At 43.0% G+C, this 20,474-nt stretch overlaps 1 protein-coding gene across 1 annotated transcript in view; it reads right to left on the reverse strand.

Moving 5' to 3' along the window:
- Window positions 1–19,772, reverse strand: part of MAPK1 (mitogen-activated protein kinase 1) — a 103,733-nt gene extending 83,961 nt beyond the window's left edge. Inside the window, exon 1 of the mRNA XM_082697729.1 lies at window positions 19,337–19,772. Coding sequence (XP_082553855.1) covers window positions 19,337–19,455 — 119 coding nt within the window. The 5' untranslated portion in view covers window positions 19,456–19,772. The remainder of the gene's footprint in view (window positions 1–19,336) is intronic.
- Window positions 19,773–20,474: the final 702 nt, after the last annotated feature.

The raw sequence follows: 20,474 nt of genomic DNA on the forward strand, positions 1-20,474 counted from the left end.
CGCTGCCTTTGGCTCGGGTCATGATCCCAGGGTCCTGGGATCGAGTCCCACATCGGGCTCTCTGCTCGGCGGGGAGCCTGCTTCTTCCTTTCTCTCTTTCAGCCTGCCTCTCTGCCTACTTGTAATCTCTGTCAAATAAATAAATAACATATTTAATTAAAAAAAACAAATAAATAAATAAAAAAAATAAAGATTGGAGAGGGAATGTGAATGGGGTGGGGGTAACAGAAAGAATCTCCAGCAGACTCCCATTCAGTGGGGAGCCAGATGTGGCCTAATCCCACAACTCCAAGACCATGACCTGAGCTGAAATCAAGAGTGGGATGCTTAACTGACTGAGCCACCCAGGTGCCCCAGGATAATCTAATTTTGATACTCAAGCTAGACAAGAACATGAAAGCATGAAAAAGGAAAAACAACAGGCCAATTTCATTCATGAACACAACGAGGAAACTCTATTTCTTAGCAAACGAAATGCAGCAATATATAATAAAGATAATACATTGTGACCAAGCTGGGCTTAATCCCAGAAACGAAAAACTGGCTCAGCATTTAAAAAACCTATTAATGCAGTCTGAAATTTTTAACAGATGAGAGGAGAAAAATCTACATGAAAGTTTCTATAGATACAGTAAAAAAGCATGTGGAAATTCAACACTCAGGAAAAAAGAAACAGAAAAACCTTGAAAAAGAAAACCCTGGGCCACCTGGGTGGCTCAGTGGGTTAAGCCTCTGCCTTCGGCTCAGGACATGGTCTCAGGGTCCTGGGATCAAGCCCCACATCGGGCTCTCTGCTCAGTGGGGAGCATGCTTCCCTTCCTCTCTCTCTCTGCCTGCCTCTCTGCCTACTTGTGATCTCTGTCAAATAAATAAATAAAATCTTTAAAAAAAAAAACCTAATAAGGAAAACTACACTAAAATAGCCCCTCCCCCATTTGATTAGCACTTTCCTTTTATCAGAACAACTCTGCAGATGCTACTATCACCACTGCTCTCAAGATGAAAGAAATCTAAGTAATGGGCACACTTGGGTGGCTCAGTTGGTTAAGCGTCTGCCTTTGACTCAGGTCAAGATCCAGCGTCCTGGGATTGGTCCTGCATTAGGCTCCTTGCTCAGCAGGGAGCCTGCTTCTCCCTCTGCTTATGTGTGCATGCGTATGCTTTCTCTCTCTCTCTCTCTCTCATACATATATATCTATCTTTAAAAAAGAGAGAGAGAAGAAAAGAAATTTAAGTAATGAAAAGAAGAAAAACTGTCAGGATTTTCAGATGATATGCTTGTCTTGAAAATATTTAAACACAAATTATTGCAGTAAGAGTTTAGCGAAGTTTAGCAAACAGATAAAAATTACCACAGTGGGGACGCCTGGGTGGCTCAGTTGGTTAAGCAGCTGCCTTCGGCTCAGGTCATGATCCCAGTGTGCTGGGATCGAGTCCCACATCAGGCTCCTTGCTCGGCGGGGAGCCTGCTTCTCCCTCTGCCTCTGCCTGTCATTCTGTCTGCCTGTGCTCGCTCTCTCCCCCCCTCTCTCTGATAAATAAATAAAATCTTAAAAAAAAAAAATTACCACAGTGGGTGCCTGGGTGGCTCAGTGCGTTAAGCCTCTGCCTTTGGCTCAGGTCATGATCTCAGGATCCTGGGATGGAGGCCCACATCAGACTCTCTGCTCAGCAGGGAGCCTGCTTCCCCCCCTCTCTCTGCCTGCCTCTCTGCCTACTTATGACCTCTTGCTCTCTGTCAAATAAATAAATAAAATCTTCCAAAAAAAAAAAAAAAAAAGACAACTTAAAAAAAATTACCACAGCAACAACAAATATAAGGTACCAAGGAATAAACTTATTTATTATATTAAAGATTTTAATATTTGAGGGGGGAGAGAAAATGAGTAGGGGGGAGGGGCAGGGCAAGAGAGAAAACCAGACCCCCTGCTGAGCAGGGAGGTCCTACCGAGGTCTCCATCCCAACACCCTGGGATCATGACCTGAGCTAAAGACAGATGCTTAACCAACTAAGCCACCCAAGAGCCCAGCAACAAATTTAACAAATGATGTACAAAAATAATGGCACAAAAATTTGCTGGAAAAACTACTTAGGAAAACAGGGTGGCATTACCTAGTGAATACGTATGCATATGCCCCACCACCCAGCAGTTCTATTACTGGAGATGTGTCCGAAGAAACTCTTTTTTTTTTTAAGATTTTATTTATTTAGGGGCGCCTGGGTGGCTCAGGGGGTTAAGCCTCTGCATTCGGCTCAGGTCATGATCCCAGGGTCCTGGGATCGAGCCCCACATTGGGCTCCCTACTTAGCAGGGAGCCTGCTGCCCCCCTCTCTCTCTGCCTGCCTCTCTGCCTACTTGTGATCTCTGTCTGTCAAATAAATAAATAAATAAAATCTTTCTCTAAAATATTTATTTATTTATTTATTTGACAGAGAGATCACAAGTAGGCAGAGAGGCAGGCAGAGAAAGGGGGAAGCAGGATCCCCGCTGTGCAGAGAGCCCGATGCGGGGCTCAATCCCAGTACCCTGGGATCATGACCCGAGCCAAAGGCAGAGGCTTTAACCCATTGAGCCACCCAGGCACCCCCCAAAGAAACTCTTGTACACCAGAACCACTGTAATAAAAAGAAACAACCCAAATGTCCCCCTGAATGGGTATATTGCAGTATATTTATACACGAGACTTATTAAGCCATGAAAATGAGTAACGGTATCAAAAACGTAACAATGAGTGAAAAAAGCTAGTTGAAGAATGTGTATGGTATGATCCCACTCATACACGTGATGGTGCTTAATGGGTAGTTAGAAATAAGAGTCATGGTGGTAGTTCTGCAGAACAAACTGGAGGAACAAGAAAGTGATGGCAAAGAGACCAGGCAGAAACAAAACCTCAAGGAAACACAAAAAAAATCACCAGACCAATGGTCTCTTAGGGAAATTCTGCCACTGAAAGATAAGGTAATCCTAATGCTATCCTGGAACACAGAAAAAGAAAACTTCCAAATTCACTTTATGAAGAAAGTGTAACAGTAACCCCCACACCTGCCAAAAGACTGCACAAAAAATGATATAGTAGACTAACACCATTTGTGAATATTAACACAAAATCTTCAAACATTAGCAAACAGAATCCAATAGTACATTAGAAAGAAGAATACAGGGGCGCCTGGGTGGCTCAATGGGTTAAGCCTCTGCCTTCAGCTCAGGTCATGATCTCAGGGTCCTGGGATCGAGCCCAGCATCGGGCTCTCTCTGCTCATCAGGGAGCCTGCTTGCCCCCACCCCCCGTCTGCCTGTCGGCCTACTTGTGATATCTCTCTCTCTCTCTCTCTATCAAATAAATAAGAAAGAAGAATACAGCCTAACCAAGCAAGATTTATTCTAAGAATATAAGGGAGGTTCAATATTAAGGAAATCCATTAATATGGATATAATGCTAGAGAAGAAAAATCACAGGATCATCTTCACGGAGGCAGAAAAGTTTACATTTGACAAAATTCACCCATTTATGTTAAAAAACAAAAATAGGAAGTGATGGATACTTCCTTCCATAAATAAAATATACCTCGGCGCAATGCCAGCAGCTTACTTAGTAGGGAAGCATGAGAGACTTTCCTGTTTAAATCAGAAACCATGAGAAGCCACAAAATATCATCCAATTTACATTTGTATAGATTAGCATTAAATTCTAGGTTGCTACACAGACATTTACCAGGTCTTGGAAACTATATTCTGCCTGCTGGGGTAACCAAAAACATTCCTGAAGTTTCTATAAACTTCTTATAACCATTCCGTCTTACACTTTCTTGGAGACAGGAAATAAACGGCTCTTCTGAGCAGTTACATCAGAGTGGACAAGAATCACAAATGTCCTTTCTTTCCAGCTCCTCCTGGACTAAGGAAGGAATTTACAACACTTCTAAAGAATATCACTTTTAGGGGCGCCTGGGTGGCTCAGTGGGTTAAGCCGCTGCCTTCGGCTCAGGTCATGATCTCAGAGTCCTGGGATCGAATCCCGCATCGGGCTCTCTGCTCCGCAGAGAGCCTGCTTCCCTCTCTCTCTCTGCCTGCCTCTCCATCTACTTGTGATTTCTCTCTGTCAAATAAATAAATAAAATCTTAAAAAAAAAAAAAAGAATATCACTTTTATCATCACATGGATGGTAAAGAATCAGAGTTGTCCTAAAAGGATGCTTGAAAACATCAGCAAATATGGGACAGGTATCCCCAAAATTGGGGATGGGTATCCCCAAAAAGAGGACAATTGTTCCTAGCAACAGTCCTAGATTAATCCAGTGTTGCTGTCAACTGGTTTTTTGCTGATGTTAAACATCATATCAAGCATTTTTATATGTCTATATGGTCTTGCAAAAATTGATTTATGGGAAAGATTACATTGGTCTAAAAAAAATCTTCAACTATGGAACAGAAACAAAGATGATTTAATGGAGGAAATAAAGTTTTATTTGAAGATAAGTCTGCATCGCCAGATTGAAAAGGGAAGGAACATTTTAAGTAAGCCCCAAACTAAACATTTTCACATTTCTTTTGAGGGAATAAATAGCAGTATCCTCAACTCTGACTCAAGATAAAACCTGGTGGCCACAGTAAATTCTGTAGGTTTTGCTCCCCACTTTGCAAGCCTGTGTTCAGTGGAAATTTAGATATTAATTGGGAAATACATTGGTTTTGTTTTATTTTCTTCAGCTGTACAGTTAAAAAATTTTTTTCTATAAATAAGATTGTACTAAGTTTTCTCTTTTTCAAAATTACTTGTAATCGGGCATCTGACTGGCTCAGACAGTGGAGCATGTGACTTTTGATCTCAGAGTTATAAATTTGAGCCCCACACTGAATGTAGAGATCACTTAAAAATTTTAAAAAAAGGGACGCCTGGGTGGCTCAGTTGGTTAAACAGCTGCCTTTGGCTCAGGTCATGATCCCAGCGTCCTGGGATCGAGTCCCACATTGGGCTCCTTGCTCCGCAGGGAGCCTGCTTCTCCCTCTGACTCTGCCTTTCACTCTGTCTGCCTGTGCTTGATCTCGCTCGCTTTCTCTCTGACAAATAAATAAATAAAATCTTTAAAAAAAAAAAAAAATTTAAAAAAAAAATTTTTTTTTTAAAGATTTTATCTGAGCAAGAGAGCAAGATTTTTCTGGTGTTGCCTCAAGATTAGATTTGGATTATGCTTCAAATTTTTAGCTTATTAGGAAAACATGGAGAGAGCAAAGCTATATATACCAAAACCAAATGAAAGACAAGTTTTTTTTTTTTAAATGGGCAGAAGTTAGGACCAGACACTTCATCAATTAAGATATACAAATGGTTAATATGCACAGAAAAAATCATCATTAGTCATGAGGAAAATGCAAAGTAAAATTATAATGCAATACCACTTACAATACTCAATCAATAACGATATAATCAAAAAGACTGACTAAACCAAATTTTGATAAGGCTGTGAAGAACTAGAATGCCTCACACACTGCTGATAGAAATGTAAAATGGTGTATCTACTTTGGAAAATAGTCTGAAAATAGTCTTTCTTCAAAAGTAAAAATACAACAATTTTCAGAAGAGTCAAGGTACTAGAGCCAAAGGAAGTCTAACGAACTGCTCCAGCTAGGAGACCAAAGACAGGACAACTAAATGAAATGAGATTGCTGAACACTGGCTAAAGAGTAGGAAGTAATAATGTGTCAGTGTTAATTTCCTGATAGTGATGGTTATATTATGGTTATGTAGGAGACATTCCCTGTTTGATAAAAAATACACATTGAAGTGTTCCGGTGAGACGGGGCACTGTATCAGCAATTTACTCTCAAGTGGTGCACGCAAATACCTTCTTTGTACTGTCCTTACAATATTTCTAAACATTTCAGACTGTTTTTAAAAAATTGTTAAAGGGCGCCTGGGTGGCTCAGTGGGTTAAGCCACTGCCTTCAGCTCAGGTCATGATCTCAGGGTCCTGGGATCGTCGAGCCCTACATCGGGCTCTCTGCTCAGCAGGGAGCCTGCTTCCTCCTCCTCTCTGCCTGCTTGTGATTGCTCTCTGACAAATAAATAAATAAAATCTTTTAAAAAAATTGTTAAATGTTAAAAAAAAATTTAAATGTGTAGCATTGAAAATGTTTACAGAAAAAAAAATGCCTTCCTCTTTCCACTCTACATTTTTTTTTAAGATTTTTTTTTTAAGATTTTATTTATTTATTTGACAGAGACAGACATAGGGAGAGAGGAAACACAAGCAGGGGGAGTGGCAATGGGAGAAGCAGGCTTCCCATGGAGATTGGAGCGCCATGTGGGGCTAGATCCCAGGACCCTAGGATCATGACCTGAGCTAAAGGCAGACGCTTAACAAGTGAGCTACCCAGGTACCCCTCTACTCTATACTCTTAACCTATTTTATAGAAGTTTTCTTCACAGCACATACTAGTAAGTGAAATGCTGGTCTACCTTCTCCACTGAAGAGTAAATTCCTCATGGTCAGGGACTTAGTTCTGTTTACCACACCATTCTCAGCGCCCAGAATAGTGGCCCATACATAGGGTATTCATATTTGTTCAGTGAATTAATCTGTAGTCTTGTTATGGTTTAAAATAAAATCATTTTACCATCCTCTCCCCAAACACACACATACATTATCACTTGTTCTATAACCCAGCAACTCCCAAGTAACCAAGAGAAATATAATCAAATATCCACAGGAAAACTTACAGATGAATGTATAACAGCATTATCCATAATAGACAAAACCCAAAAACTTCCACATGTCCATAATCTGGTGTATCTATTCAGGTAATTGCTATTTAATAAAAAAATCCAAGAAACTACAGATCCTTGCAATGACACTGATCAATCTCAAAACCACTGAAAATGAAGAAAACACCAGATACAAAAAAATGTATCTTGCATGATTCCATTTTCATGAAAGTTCAAGGAGAGGCAAAACAGAAAGCAGATCAGGAGCGGCCTGGGGGTGGGAGTGGGGGTGGGAACTGACTGCAAATGACAAGGAGGAACTTTTTGGAATGATGGAAATGTTCTAAAGCTGGACTGTGGTGATGGTTGCACAACTTTGTAAATGTACCAAAAATGATTAAACAGAATACTTAAAATTTTATGAATTTTATAGTGTATTGATATAGCTATTTTAAAAGGTAGAATGAAGGCTAGATACAGCTTCCTTTCGCTTGCGGTTTGGTCAATTTTTTAAAAATCAGTCTCATTTAAAAGGATGAACACAGCTACATCCTGGAAGTGGGATATCAGCATTTTTTTTTTTAAGATTTTATCTATTTATTTGACAGACAGATTAAAAGTAGGCAGAGAGGCAGCCAGAGAGAGGAGGAAGCAGGTTCCCTGCTGAGCAGAGAGCCCAATGTGGGGCTCGATCCCAGGACCCTGGGATCATGACCTGAGCTGAAAGCAGAGGCTTTACTCCACTGAGTCACCCAGGCACCCCGGGATATCAGCATTTTATTAGAGCTTGTTAAATCAGATTAAGGTCCAAACTGCAAAAACTGAGACCCTGATAATTAGTGGAAGCTGCAGCCCTCATATTTTTTTTTTAAAGATTTTATTTATTTATGTAAGAGAATGAGAGAGAGAGAGAGAGAGAGAACATGAGAGAGAAGGTCTGAGGGAGAAGCAGACTCCCTGCTGTGACTCCAGGATCATGACCTGAGCCAAAGGCAGTGGCTTAACCAACTGAGCCACCCAGGCGCCCCATCAACCCTCATATTCTATCTGTTTGACCCCTCAAATTGGCCTTAAAGGGAATTCTCAGAATCTGCATCAGACTCATACCTGGCCATCTCTTCAACACCTACCCTTGGAATAACAAACCCATTAAAGCTAGTAATTGAAATAAAGTTGCAAAATTAGAGCTAAAAGAGTTTGTAGTTTGTGTAGAGGGCACTGACTGGCTGAGAAAGAAACTATTAATTTTCTTGGTTAGGATATCCTATAACTTTTTAGTTGTTAACCACAGTTTTATTTCTTACAACAGATTCTTACATAAGGGAGGACTATTCTGATATGGCTTCAAATTCTCAAAAATTATTTTGGGGACATGTGAGAAAAAGGAAACAAATATGATCTGCTTAGTATAAAAACTGCTCAGAGGGGGTGCCTGGCTGGCTCAGTCGTTAAGCATCTGCCTTCAGCTCAGGTCATGATCCTCTGGTCCTGGGATCGAGCCCCACATCAGGCTCCCGGCTCAGTGGGAAGCCTGCTTCTCCCTCTCCCACTCCTCAGCTGTGTTCCCTCTCACCCTGTGTCTCTGTCAAATAAATAAACCAAATCTTTAAAAATATATATTTTTTAAAAACTGCTCAGAGGGGCGCCTGGGTGGCTCAGTGGTTTGGGCTGCTGCCTTTGGCTTGGGTCATGATCTCAGGGTCCTGGGATCGAGCCCCGCATCGGGCTCCCTGCTCCGCAGGAAGCCTGCTTCCCTCTCTCACTCTCTCTGCCTGCCTCTCTGCCTACTTGTGATCTCCGTCTTTCAAATAAATAAATAAAATCTTAAAAAAAAAAAAAACTGCTCAGAGATGCTTTATTTTTGTTTAATAACAACTGAAAGAATAACCCACTTAAACAATAGATTTGTCCATGGGATGCTTGGCTGGCTCAGTGGATTGAGCATCCAACGCTTGCTTTCAGCTCAGGCCATGATCTCAGGGTCATGAAATCGAGCCCAGAGTTGGGCTCCATGAGCTTGGTGTGAAGTTGACTTGAGATTCATACCACCACAACCACCCCCCAACCGCCTCCCACTCCTTCCCCGCTCATGCACTCACTCACTCTCAAATAAATATTTTTCTTTTTCTAAAAGAAAAGGATATTCCAAGAGACTGAGGTGGGTCTTGTCAGGCCCATTCACTTCAAGGGAATTATGATTAGAGCATTAACCAGATAACTGAGCACTCAGCACTTTCACCTACATTCCTCATTTAATCTTCACAACACTGAGGTATACACCACTACTCCCTTCCTACAGATAAGGAAAATAAGGCTCAGGCTGAATAATCTGCCATAGCTGCATATATATATGATATACAAATGGTGAAAAACCATGCCCTTACCCACTCCACTCTATAGACTTCCAGAAAGAAGTTAAACCTTGAAGTGAAGGCTGTGGCCAAGACAATGTGATCAAGAAGTCACTGAGGGTAGGGGCACCTGGGTGGCTCAGGGGGTTGGGCCTCTGTGTTTGGCTCAGATCATGGTCTCAGGGTCCTGGGATCAGCCCCTCGTCGGGCTCTCTGCTTGGTGGGGAGCCTGCTCCCGCCCTCCTGCCTCTCTGCCTACTTGTAATCTCTCTATCAAATAAATAAATTTAAAAAAAAAAGAAGAAGAAGAAGAAGTCACTGAGGGAGGAGCACTTAGTGGCTCAGTAGGTTAAGCCTCTGCCTTCAGCTCAAGTCATGATCTCAGGGTCCTGGTATTGAGCTTCCCCCCACCCCTAACATTAGGCTCCCTGCTCAGTGGGCAGACTGCTTCTTCCTCTCCCTTTGTTCCTGCCCCCACTTGTGCAGGCTCTCTTAAATAAATAAATAAAATCTTAAAAAAAAAAAAGTTACTCACAGAGTTGTAGGTTCTTAAGTGTTTACTGTTAGGTTACATAATTTACACATGCTACATATGTATCAAATACCAAATAAAGCTGAAAGATACTGCCCAGTTTAGGTGCCACCCCCATTATACCAGAGACAGAAAAACAAAAGAACCCTAAAAGCAACCCAAAGCTCTTCTGTCTCAACTACTTCTCCCTCTCCTCTCCTCTCTTCCTTCCCCACAGACTCCAAAAGGCAAGGAAAAATCCCAGCCTTGAGAAGAGCAGGGGAAGCAGCACCAAGAACTTGAACCTGGCAAGTCAGCATTCAGCAGGAGACATCTTCTGACTACTGCCACCTCATCCCTCATCCCTTAGAGAAGTTCAGCCTTTTCAAATGACTTCACCAGCTGACTGGACCAGAGATGGACACTATCCCAAGCTGGATCAAATTCTCTCTCCCAGGAATTGGATTCAGAGTGTGCTCTCAGCCTCTGGTAGTCAACGTACTAAAGACACATGCCTTGAGGAAGCTAGGATAAGCTCTCTTCTGCCAAATGCATGTGGATGTGGTAAAAGAAAAAAGAAAAAATCCCCAGCCATGCAGAAATGCAGAGTGCAAGATTTTGGATACATCAAGACAGAGGGAGGTAGGGGACTTGGTCTATTTTCTAATTCCCGATTACAACTGTATATTGACGTTGTAAATGCGCTTTCCATCCCTGTATTACCACGGGAAGGATCCCTGAATCTTAATCACAAACTCAATTTCCACAATCATTTTCTACAAGGTAGTACATTAAACACTCCAGCACCTTATACCACCTTTCAATTAGTTAGCTCCAAGTCATTCTTCAGATCCCAACTTAAATACCACTTCTGCCAGGACATATTCCAGGACTACTCAAAACCACCCTAGCTCTCCTTTTAAGCTCTCCAGTAGCATTGTGCAGCTCATCAAACTCAGTCAACACCACAGAGTGAAACAACCCTTTCTGTTCACCACTTTGATCGTACTGCTGGGCACATAGGTCAGATACACGCTATTAAGTAAATGGAAATGAAGAAACTGTGGAAGGAAGTAGAAAAGATGAGAAGAAATCAACACTACCCTCCTGATAAAAAGTAGGTTTAACCTGGGGGTGCCTGGGTGCCTCAGTCGTTAAGCCTCTGCCTTCGGCTCAGGTCATGCTCTGCTCTGCAGGAAGCCTGCTTCTCCCTCTCCCATTCCCTGTGCTTTTGTTCCATCTCTCGTGGTCTGTCAAATAAATAAAATCTTTTTCTTTTTTTTTAAAGGTTAAGTTTAACCCTACCTCTCTCATCCTTTCCAGATATCCAGTTTTTCCCTCTTCTACCTCCCTACAGGCCCAAGTCATCTATGACAATTATCATTTTATACTTTGGTGCCAATGCAGTCAAGAACCCAGGCTGTAGGAAGCATTTTTTCAGGTACCTTGGTGTAACAGAGTAAAGCCAAATAAATAAATATTTTTTTAATCAATAAATATTATTTATTTATTTATCACTCATTCACTCACAGGTTTGGGGTATATATAGCTAAATCTCAGTTCTGCTATATATTTATTGGTTGTGAACCTTGGACAAATTACCTGAGACCTGGATTCCTTATCTATAAAGCAAAAATAATAATAATAATAATAAATAAATAAATAAATAAGCAAATTATCTCAAAGATGAGAATGAAAATTAACCTGGAATCATAGTACCTAAAACAAGGTAGGCATGCAACCAATGTCACTTAATTGACCATGGTATACCCCACACCCTATTAACCAACTCCTATTGGCCATGGATTCAGAACACAGAGCCTGAAGACTGAGAATCCAAAAAGGACCTTGGAGAATATCTATCCTGCTGGCTTTCCAATGTGAGGGAGCCCCAAGTAATGAAAGAGAAACAAAGGGGAGAAACAGCACCTCAGGGTTAGGTGGGTGGGTAGAGTGGACTGGATACAAGGTGAAACAGCTCTGGATGTTTGTTGGGGAATCAGTTCTTTTTTTAACTAGCAGGTATCTTAATGTGAAAAAGGTAGAGAATAAATTATATATGGTTTCTAAGAAAATGCAGATGCTTTTCATAAAACTTTTCATATAATACTTGAGAAGTGAAAACCTGCAATTCACGGAAATGGGTTATCAGTCATAGCTAACTACCAGAATTGTACACATCAAAAGGGTTGTTATTAATACCAAAATTCATTTCACTGAGTTACTTGTACTCGTAAGTGTTCAGAAACACTGAATTTTCATTTGCTCATGTAAGATGGCCTGCCCAGATCACTGAGTTCCCAGATGCATACAAGACACTTCACTGTTAGAAGTTAACAGGCAGGGGCGCCTGGGTGGCTAAGTGGGTTAACCTCTGCCTTTGGCTCAGGTCATAATCTCAGGTTCCTGGGATGAGCCCTGCATCAGGCTCTCTGCTCATCAGGGAGCCTGCTTCCCCCCCTCTCTCTGCCTGCCTCTCTGCCTCCTTGTGATCTCTCTCTGTCAAATAAATAAATAAAATCTTAAAATTAACAGGCAAAACTAAGAATCTGAATCCAGATATACTTGTAAGTCTTGAGCTTCTACAGATGATATATACTACTGCTGGTCTTGCCTTTCAAACAGGTGGTACAAATACCCAACAGAGTCTCAGGAAAGGAGGGAATGCTACAGCCAACAGTAATAAGGGTAAGTTTATGAAGGAGATGAGCCAGAGGAACACGAGAGTTAAACAGGGCCCAATGTTTTGGGGGGATGGACTAGAGGGGTTTACTATCATCTTGACAGGACGATGCTCTAGTACAGGGACTGTACCATGCACTGCAGATAGTTTAGCATGCCTGCCTCCACCATATACACATGGAAAACCTATAATACTCCCCAACCAATGTAACAACCAAAAAACAAAACCCACCTACATTTCAAAATGCCCCTGAAAAAGGGATGTAAGTCACACCCACTGAGTAGCCCAAAATAAGAAGGATAAGAAAGTAAGCACAGCAGGTAGAAAGCATAAGAGACACAAAGAGGGGAACATAATTCACAAAATTTAAGAGGAACTGGCAGAGACAAGGCCATCCTTTAATAACTCTCTCACTTACAAAATCAAGTCTAAATTCCTCAGTAAACAATGTCCTTCAGGATTTGGCTATCAACAGCTGTCAACAGCTTTCTCCTAAAAAGACATGCTACACTCCTGCCATCCCAAAAAACTTGTGGTTTCCCTGGCCTGGTATGTTGCTTTGCATGTACATTTTCCTCCACCTAGAATGCATATCTCAAGGCGAATTCCTATTCATACTTCAACACCCAGGTCAAAAGTCTATAAAGCCATACAAAGACAGCCCCACATCACTCAGGCCTTCTTTATCTCATAGCACTACATACATTCTTTCTGAATGGACTGGTATATTCTCTTTATTATTGCCCAATTCCATCCAACCATTTGCACTGAAGGATACTAAAAGGCAGGGACCATGTGAATCCCAGCACATAATAGGTACACAGTAAATATTTTCTGAGTGAATGACCTTGCATGGAAGTTTTTTATTTTTTATTTTTATTTTTTAAAAGATTTTATTTATTTGACAGAGAGAGATCACAAGTAGGCAGAGAGGCAGGGAGAGTGGGAGGGAGAAGCAGGCACCCCACTGAGCAGAGAGCCCGATGAGGGGCTTGATCCCAGGACCCTGAGATCACGACCTGAGCCGAAGGCAGAGGCTTAACCCACTGAGCCACCCAGGCGCCCCATGTTTCTTAAAAGGCTGTAAAGAGTGAGCCTGGGTGGCTCAGTTGGTGAGTATCTGCCTTTAGCTTAGGTTATGATCCCTGGGATGAAGCCCTGCAGCAGGCTCCCTGCTCAGAAGTGAGTCAACGTCTCCCTCACCCACTCCCCTTACTTGTGCTCCCCCTCTCTCAAATAGATAAAATCTTTTAACAAATAAATAAATGACTAAAAACTGGGGTGCTTGGGTAGCATAGACAGTTGAGCATCTGATCCTTGATTTTGGCTGTCATGATCTTGGGGTCCTGAGATTGAGCCCCACAGTGGGTTACAGGCTCAGCATGGAGTCTGCTTGGGATTCTCTCTCCCTCCACCCCTCCCACTCACGCCCGCACCCATTCACGTTGTTTCTAAAATAAATTTTAAAAATCTTTAAAAAAAAAAAAATACAAGGCTAAAAGGGGATACAAGCAAAAGCAGACAATAGGTACTTCCTATTACTGAAAGAATATACCTTCTCAACTTTGATCTTTGGTTGAGTATCATTTAGGAACCAGACAGACTGGGATGCATTATCACTTATTAGCTTGTATCCTTGGGCAAGTCAATCTCTCCGTCTCAAGTTTCCTCACTTTTATACAAAGTAACCATGTTTGCAGTGTGGTTATGAGGATTAACTGATGCATATAAAGCGAAGTGTTGACTAAATGGTAGTTCTACTAGTCTGCCACAATCAAAAACTTAGTAAGACAGGATATTGCACCATTCAGAAGGTAATCACACTGAAATTTTGCTTGGAGCCATCTTTTTTTTTTTTTTTTTTAAGGAGAGCTGAAAATCACAAAGTCCAATAATTTGTCTTCAAATTGCATTGTTTGTTTGTCCTTTATACAATGTTAATCCCTTCTGACCACAATCTTCTTGGCTTCTCTGATGATCTAAACTCCTGACTGGTCTCTTTAGCCACACTTCCTCTATCCTCTTTTGTAACTTGTCCTCTGTTGACACCTAAAGTCAGGCATTCCTGTGGCTCAGTTCTCACATTTTTTCCTCCAATCTTATCCACTCTCAAAGTATCTCTACTTCAATTAGTATCTCTATGGAGATAACCCTATGACCTCTCCAATCATATTCAGAAAGTGTTTCAAACTCAACTTACTCAAAATTTACTTATCTTGGTTAATAAGTGATCAAGCATACACAGCTTCAGTTTTTCCTCTCATACAATTTTTTTTCCTGATTCTAACATGTCTCACTAGTCCTCAGGCTCTCATTCCTTTGCCTACCTCTTAAAAATATTTCTCAAGGGGGAGTGCTTGTGTGGCTCAATCGGTTAAACATCCGTTAGGCTCAGGTCATGATATCGGAGTTCCAGGTTCAGGTCCCACACTGGGCTCCCTGCTCAATGGAGAGTCTGCTTCTCCCTCTCTGCTCCTCCCGATTGTGCTCTCTCTCTCAAATAAATAAAATCATACACACACACACACACACACACACACACACACACACATTTGTCAAGGGGGCATGTGGATGGCAAAGTCCATTAAGCATCCCACTCTTGGTTTCAGCTCAGGCCATGATCTCAGGGTGGTGAAATTGAAATGGGGGTCAGACTCACCCACATCAAGGAATCTGCTTAAGACTCCCTTCCTCTCTCTCTGCCCCCCTTGCGCATGCTCGCACTCACTCTCCCCCTCCCTCTAAAATAAATAAATCTTTTTTAAAAGTTTGTATGGTTTACCTCTGTGGTCTTCCTGTTCTACCTCAGTAGTTCTTAACCTGTCTGGGACAAGGGACCCCTTTGAAAATCTACTGAATGTATGGATTGTTTACTAAAAAGATGAATATACACAACTGCTTGCAATTTCACCTCATCAATCACCTCAGATAAGAATCTGTGCTCATCCACACAAGAGTACCACTTTCGGGGCGCCTGGGTGACTCAGTGGGTTAAGCCTCTGCCTTTGGCTCTGGTCATGATCTCAGGGTCCTGGGACTGAGCCCCACATCGGGCTCTCTGCTCAGGAGGAGCCTGCTTCCCATCCCCTCTGCCTGCCTCTCTGCCTACTTGTGATCTCTGCCTGTCAAATAAATAAATAAAATCTTAAAAAAAAAAAAAAAAAAGACTACCACTTTCATAAATTTTCATCTCCAGATTCCCTCTTCTAAATTTCAAGATGCCTTCTGGATATAGCCTAAATGGCCTACAGTCATCACAACTTAGTAAGTCTCAACTCATTATTTTTCCTTAATAAACCTTCTTTGTCTACAGTATATTTCTTCTCTAACAACAGCAACACCATCCTCCCAGACTCCCAAACTAGAAGCCTTGGAATTAACAAATATACCCATATCCAAACTGAAAAATCCTTGTCTGTGAAATCCCTCTTAAATCCAAATCCCACCTCATTAAGACTCTTGCCCTTCTAGACCTCATCATCCTTTGCTTCTTCCCATACTTGCCGTATTTCATTCTTTCTACCATTCTTCTGATAAAGAGCTCATATAGATTTTTTTTTAAAGATTTGATTTTCAAGTAATCTCTATACGAAACATGAGCTCAAACTTAACAACCCTCAGATAAAGAGTCACATGCTCCACTGACTGAACTATCCTGGCACTCCATGAATTCTTTTTTTCTTTTTCCTTTTTTTTTTAAAGTAGCCTCCACTCTGGGCATGAACTCACAACACTGAGATCAAGACCTGAGCTGAAATCAAGAGTTGGACACTTAACTAGCTGAGCCACTTAGGAACACCCACCCAATGGATTCTATCTTAATAAGGTCTCTCAGCACCTCCATCTGTTGCCTTCCAATACCACTATATCACTTCACCTCTAGACAGTTAAAACAGCTTAATTGTAATATCACAGTTTTTTCTCTATCAATTCCACCAGTGTTGGTCTACACTCCAAAAATCCCAGAATTAATCATATGACTGCCTGTTTTCAAAATAATGGATACTTAGGGGTGCCTGAGTGGCTCGGTGGGTTAAGCCTCTGCCTTCAGCTCGGGTCGTGGTCTTGGGGTCCTGGGATCCGGCCCCACATCAGGCTCTCTGCTCAGCAGGGAGCCTGCTTCCCCTCTCTCTCTGCCTGCCTCTGCCTATTTGTGATCTCTCTGTCAGATAAATGAATAAAATCTTTAAAAATAAAATAGAATAAAATAAAAATAATAGATACTTCTTCATTGCACAAATATAGAAGCAAACTCAGTTTTGCCTTTACAGTCCTCTACAATTTTCTACCTACTTTTCTAGGATTAGATTCCACAGCTCAATCTATCATTTGAGCCTATCATCCATCAAAATCATAACCACTCTTAAAAGATGGAACTCAAACTCCACTCTTCATCTTTATACCCTCCATATAATGATTAAGAAAGGGCTCTGAACAAAAAAGGGCAAAATTCTCAATTCTTGAAAATCTTCAAATCTGACTGGAAGCATTACATTTTTAAAAAATCACTATTTAAACATTAACATTTCATTTAAGAAGCCCTCCAAAAACCCAGCAAAACAAACAAACAAACAAACAAAAACCTTTCAATTAAAGTATCCTAGGGGTACATGGGTGGCTTAGGTTAAGCCTCTGCCTTCAACTCAGGTCTTGATCTCAGGGTCCTGGGACTGAGCCCTGCATAGAGCAGGCACCCCTAGGATACTTTAATTGAAAGGGGTTTTTTTCTTCTTCTTTTTCCCTCTGAAGAGATTCTTACTAGTCTGAAAATAATTTAGATATGGTAACTATTTCTATCATTGCTGTAGACATTTGACCTTCCAAGTCTCAGTCAGGGGAGATGCCGAGTACTTTCACAGTAATTTTCTTTTGCTAAGTTCCAAATACCAGTATAATTGGAAGTAGAATCCTTGGTCCAGATTATTGCTTTTAATCCTCATCTTAGTAAGAATGTAATCTGTGTTGCACATTATTAGCATTTAATAAATGTTGATTAAGAATGCTGGGTTTGGGGCGCCTGAGTGGCTCAGTGGGTTAAGCCGCTGCCTTCGGCTCAGGTCATGATCTCAGGGTCCTGGGATCGAGTCCCGCGTCCGGCTCTCTGCTCAGCGGGGAGCCTGCTTCCTCCTCTCTCTCTCTGCCTGCCTCTCTGCCTACTTGTGATCTCTCTCTGTCAAATAAATAAATAAAATCTTTAAAAAAAAAAAAAGAATGCTGGGTTTTTGGAGGGCTTCTTAAATGAACTCCTCCCCCCGCCCCCCGCCTGCCTACTTGTGATCGACCTCTCTCTCTCTCTCTGTTAAATAAGTAAATATTAAATAAAGTATTCTAAATCTAAAGATTTTTTTCAGTCTTTATTTTGGATGTTAAATTTTTAAAAAGAGCTGAACGCTGTTATGGGCAGCTCTGAACCTCATGACACCTGTACTGGCATACTTACCAGCAGATGGAATAGCAATCAGATGTATCACAGAGAAGTGATGCTATGGGCAGTACTTTCTAGGGCCTTATATCTTTTAGACCTGACCTAATTTAATTCCTCTTTTGGTTCCTAAACCTCTGAGTTCACATTAATTTTCACAGTTGCATATGTGAAGCATTTTGCTCCTCAAGAGAATGAAAATAGTCAAGATTTAATTAGCTTTTTAAAATTTAATTAGTCTAAGATACTTGTTAAAACATGCCCTTTATGGCATTTCTACAATCACAATCATTCAAATTTGAATACATTTATAAAACAGACTTGCTTACAACAGTAAAATATGCCCAACTCTAAAGCTATTAATAACACTATTTAAAGACAGCGGGATATAACAGAGCTGCAGCATTTGAGACAGGATCTCAGTCTACAATCTCAGGTCTGGCTCTTCAGTAGTAGGACCTGAAGAATTTGCTTCACCTGAAAATACATTCTCCCCTGAAAGAGGGGTATCAAGCCCTTTACTCCTTCGAGGTGGCTGTTCAAATAAAATTAGATGATATATCCAGTACAGTACCTGCCACCAAGTGTTCAATAAATATTAGTTTGCCTCCTTCACTCAACGCAAGGCACACTCACAAGAAAAACAGGTGTAAGGGAGTTTACACTTCATTAAGTCCTCATCAGCACAAAACAATATAGTTAATTCTAATAAACAGAACCACGAATGTTTCTGAGGAATATGGATCAAGATAAGGGAGAGTGCCTGTAATTCTGCAAGAACTCTATTAAGGCTGCATAATTACTGACCACTAAAACATTAACAGGGAAAGTCCACAACTATTGGGCTAAAACGTCTGAATACATTTACGCTAGTAAGAGAGCTCACTCCGGGTAAAGAAAAAAAGAGTGAAATTAGGCCCAACTCCAATCGACTCTTTAATAAATCAAGAGAGCCGTGCGGGCTTATCCTTTCTGAAACGCAAATGAAATGGGTATTAAAATCCATTTTAAAACTTCAAGATTAAAACAGTTCACAACCAACAGTGATGCTACTAACGCTTTTTATAGAAAGCCTGCGCAGGAAAACACCGTTAGCACTACTAAAGATATTTAATGAAAGCCGTTCGCGGAATACAGGCGAGGGGAGGAAGGTAATTATTTTCTGCGTTCTGCACACATGCCGAGGCGAAGCGCTTTTAAGACCGTGGCCAACACCACCACCGACAAGCTTCTGAAGGAATTCCCGGCTCTACAATCGGATGTCAAGAAGAAAGCCACGATGCTAGCAAACCGGAGGATGCGGGGACGGGAAACCCTAACGTTCTCTTCCCGGAGATCCTGGCTGTAAAATCTGCGCTACGCCTGTATCTGGGGGTACGCGGGTACTGGCCTCCGCCCCCTATGCCCCTCCCTGCGGCAAGCGAAGGCCGGTCGGCGAAACGCCCGCGAGCAACACTCCAACCTCGACCGGCCCCCGGACTCCGCCAGAGGCCCCCGGACTCCGCCAGAGGCCCCCGGCGCTCCCACCGCAGTGAAACCAAGAGTTGGGGTCGAGGCGGCCACGGAGGCCGGGGCGCGGACGAGGCCGCGGCTGCGTCCGCTGTGTCCCCGGGCGGTCGGGTAGGCGGGCGTGGCCGGGCCTGCGAGAGGGCGCGGACACTCACCACACCATGCCGTAGGCGCCCTCGCCGATGTACGAGAGGTTGGTGTAGCGCGGCCCCACATCGAACACCTGCCCGCGGACCATCTCCGGGCCCGCGCCCGCCGCCGCCGCCGCCGCCATGTTGGCTGCCGGGCCGCCGCCGCCGCCTCCGCCGCGAAGGGCTCGACGCTCTGCAGCCGCCGCTCGGCCCACGCCGCGCCTCCCGGAGGGACCGCGCCGCTGCGAGGGCAGCTGCCGATGCCGACCGGGAAGGAGCAAGGGCGGAACCGCTTAGAAAAGCAGGAGAGGACACCACCACTCGGACCGACTGCCTGCCTGACTGACTGACGGACGGGCCAGCGGGCGGAGGGAGGGGCGCGCGCCGTGGAGGGCGCCGGGGAGGAGCCAATAAGCGTGCAGGCGGATTGGCTCCCCACCGTCTGGGGGCGGGGCTGCACGGGCCGGCGGAAGCGGCGAGGTCGGGGCGGAACACTGCGACGGCGGTAGAGTCACCGCCCTGCTTGGTCACGTGCCTTCGTGGGGGAGTTGGCGCGGGAGGAGGCTCTCTAGACGCAGAACACCTAGGGGGGCGCCTGGATGGCTCAGTGGGTTAAGCCTCTGCCTTCGGCTGGGGTCATGATTCTGGGGTCTTGAGGTCGAGCCCCACATCGGGCTCTCTGCTTGGCGGGAGTCTACTTCTCCTTCTCTCTCTGCCTGCTGCTCTACTTGTGATCTCTCTCTGTCTCTCTCTCTCTCTCTCAAATAAATAAATAAAATATTAAAAAAAAAAAAAAAAAACCGAGGCATCGGCAACAGCGAGAGGTGTACCACTGAGCCTGAGAGGCTGTCGGGGCAGGGAAAACCCCGGAGCCCGGTACTGACGTGGGATAGGGCGTGGGGGACGACGCCGGGGAGCCACAGGCCGGCCGCAGGCGTGGGGCGGGCCTCGGTGGCCCCCACACAAACTTAGAGGCCTGGAGACAAGGACAGAAACAGAAAGACATGACCGAGACCGCGAACGATATTTGCATACTGAGAAAGTGTAAAACACAAAAGTTTGAAACTAAAGCGAGAGACTCAGGATCCACTAATCAGACACGTTTGTTCAATCAGTGTTTGCTGAGCATCTAAGTTGTTCCTGGGCATCCACATTCTAGAGT

This window comes from Mustela nivalis (genome assembly GCF_964662115.1).
Source record: "Mustela nivalis genome assembly, chromosome: 14".
NCBI lineage: Eukaryota > Metazoa > Chordata > Mammalia > Carnivora > Mustelidae > Mustela > Mustela nivalis.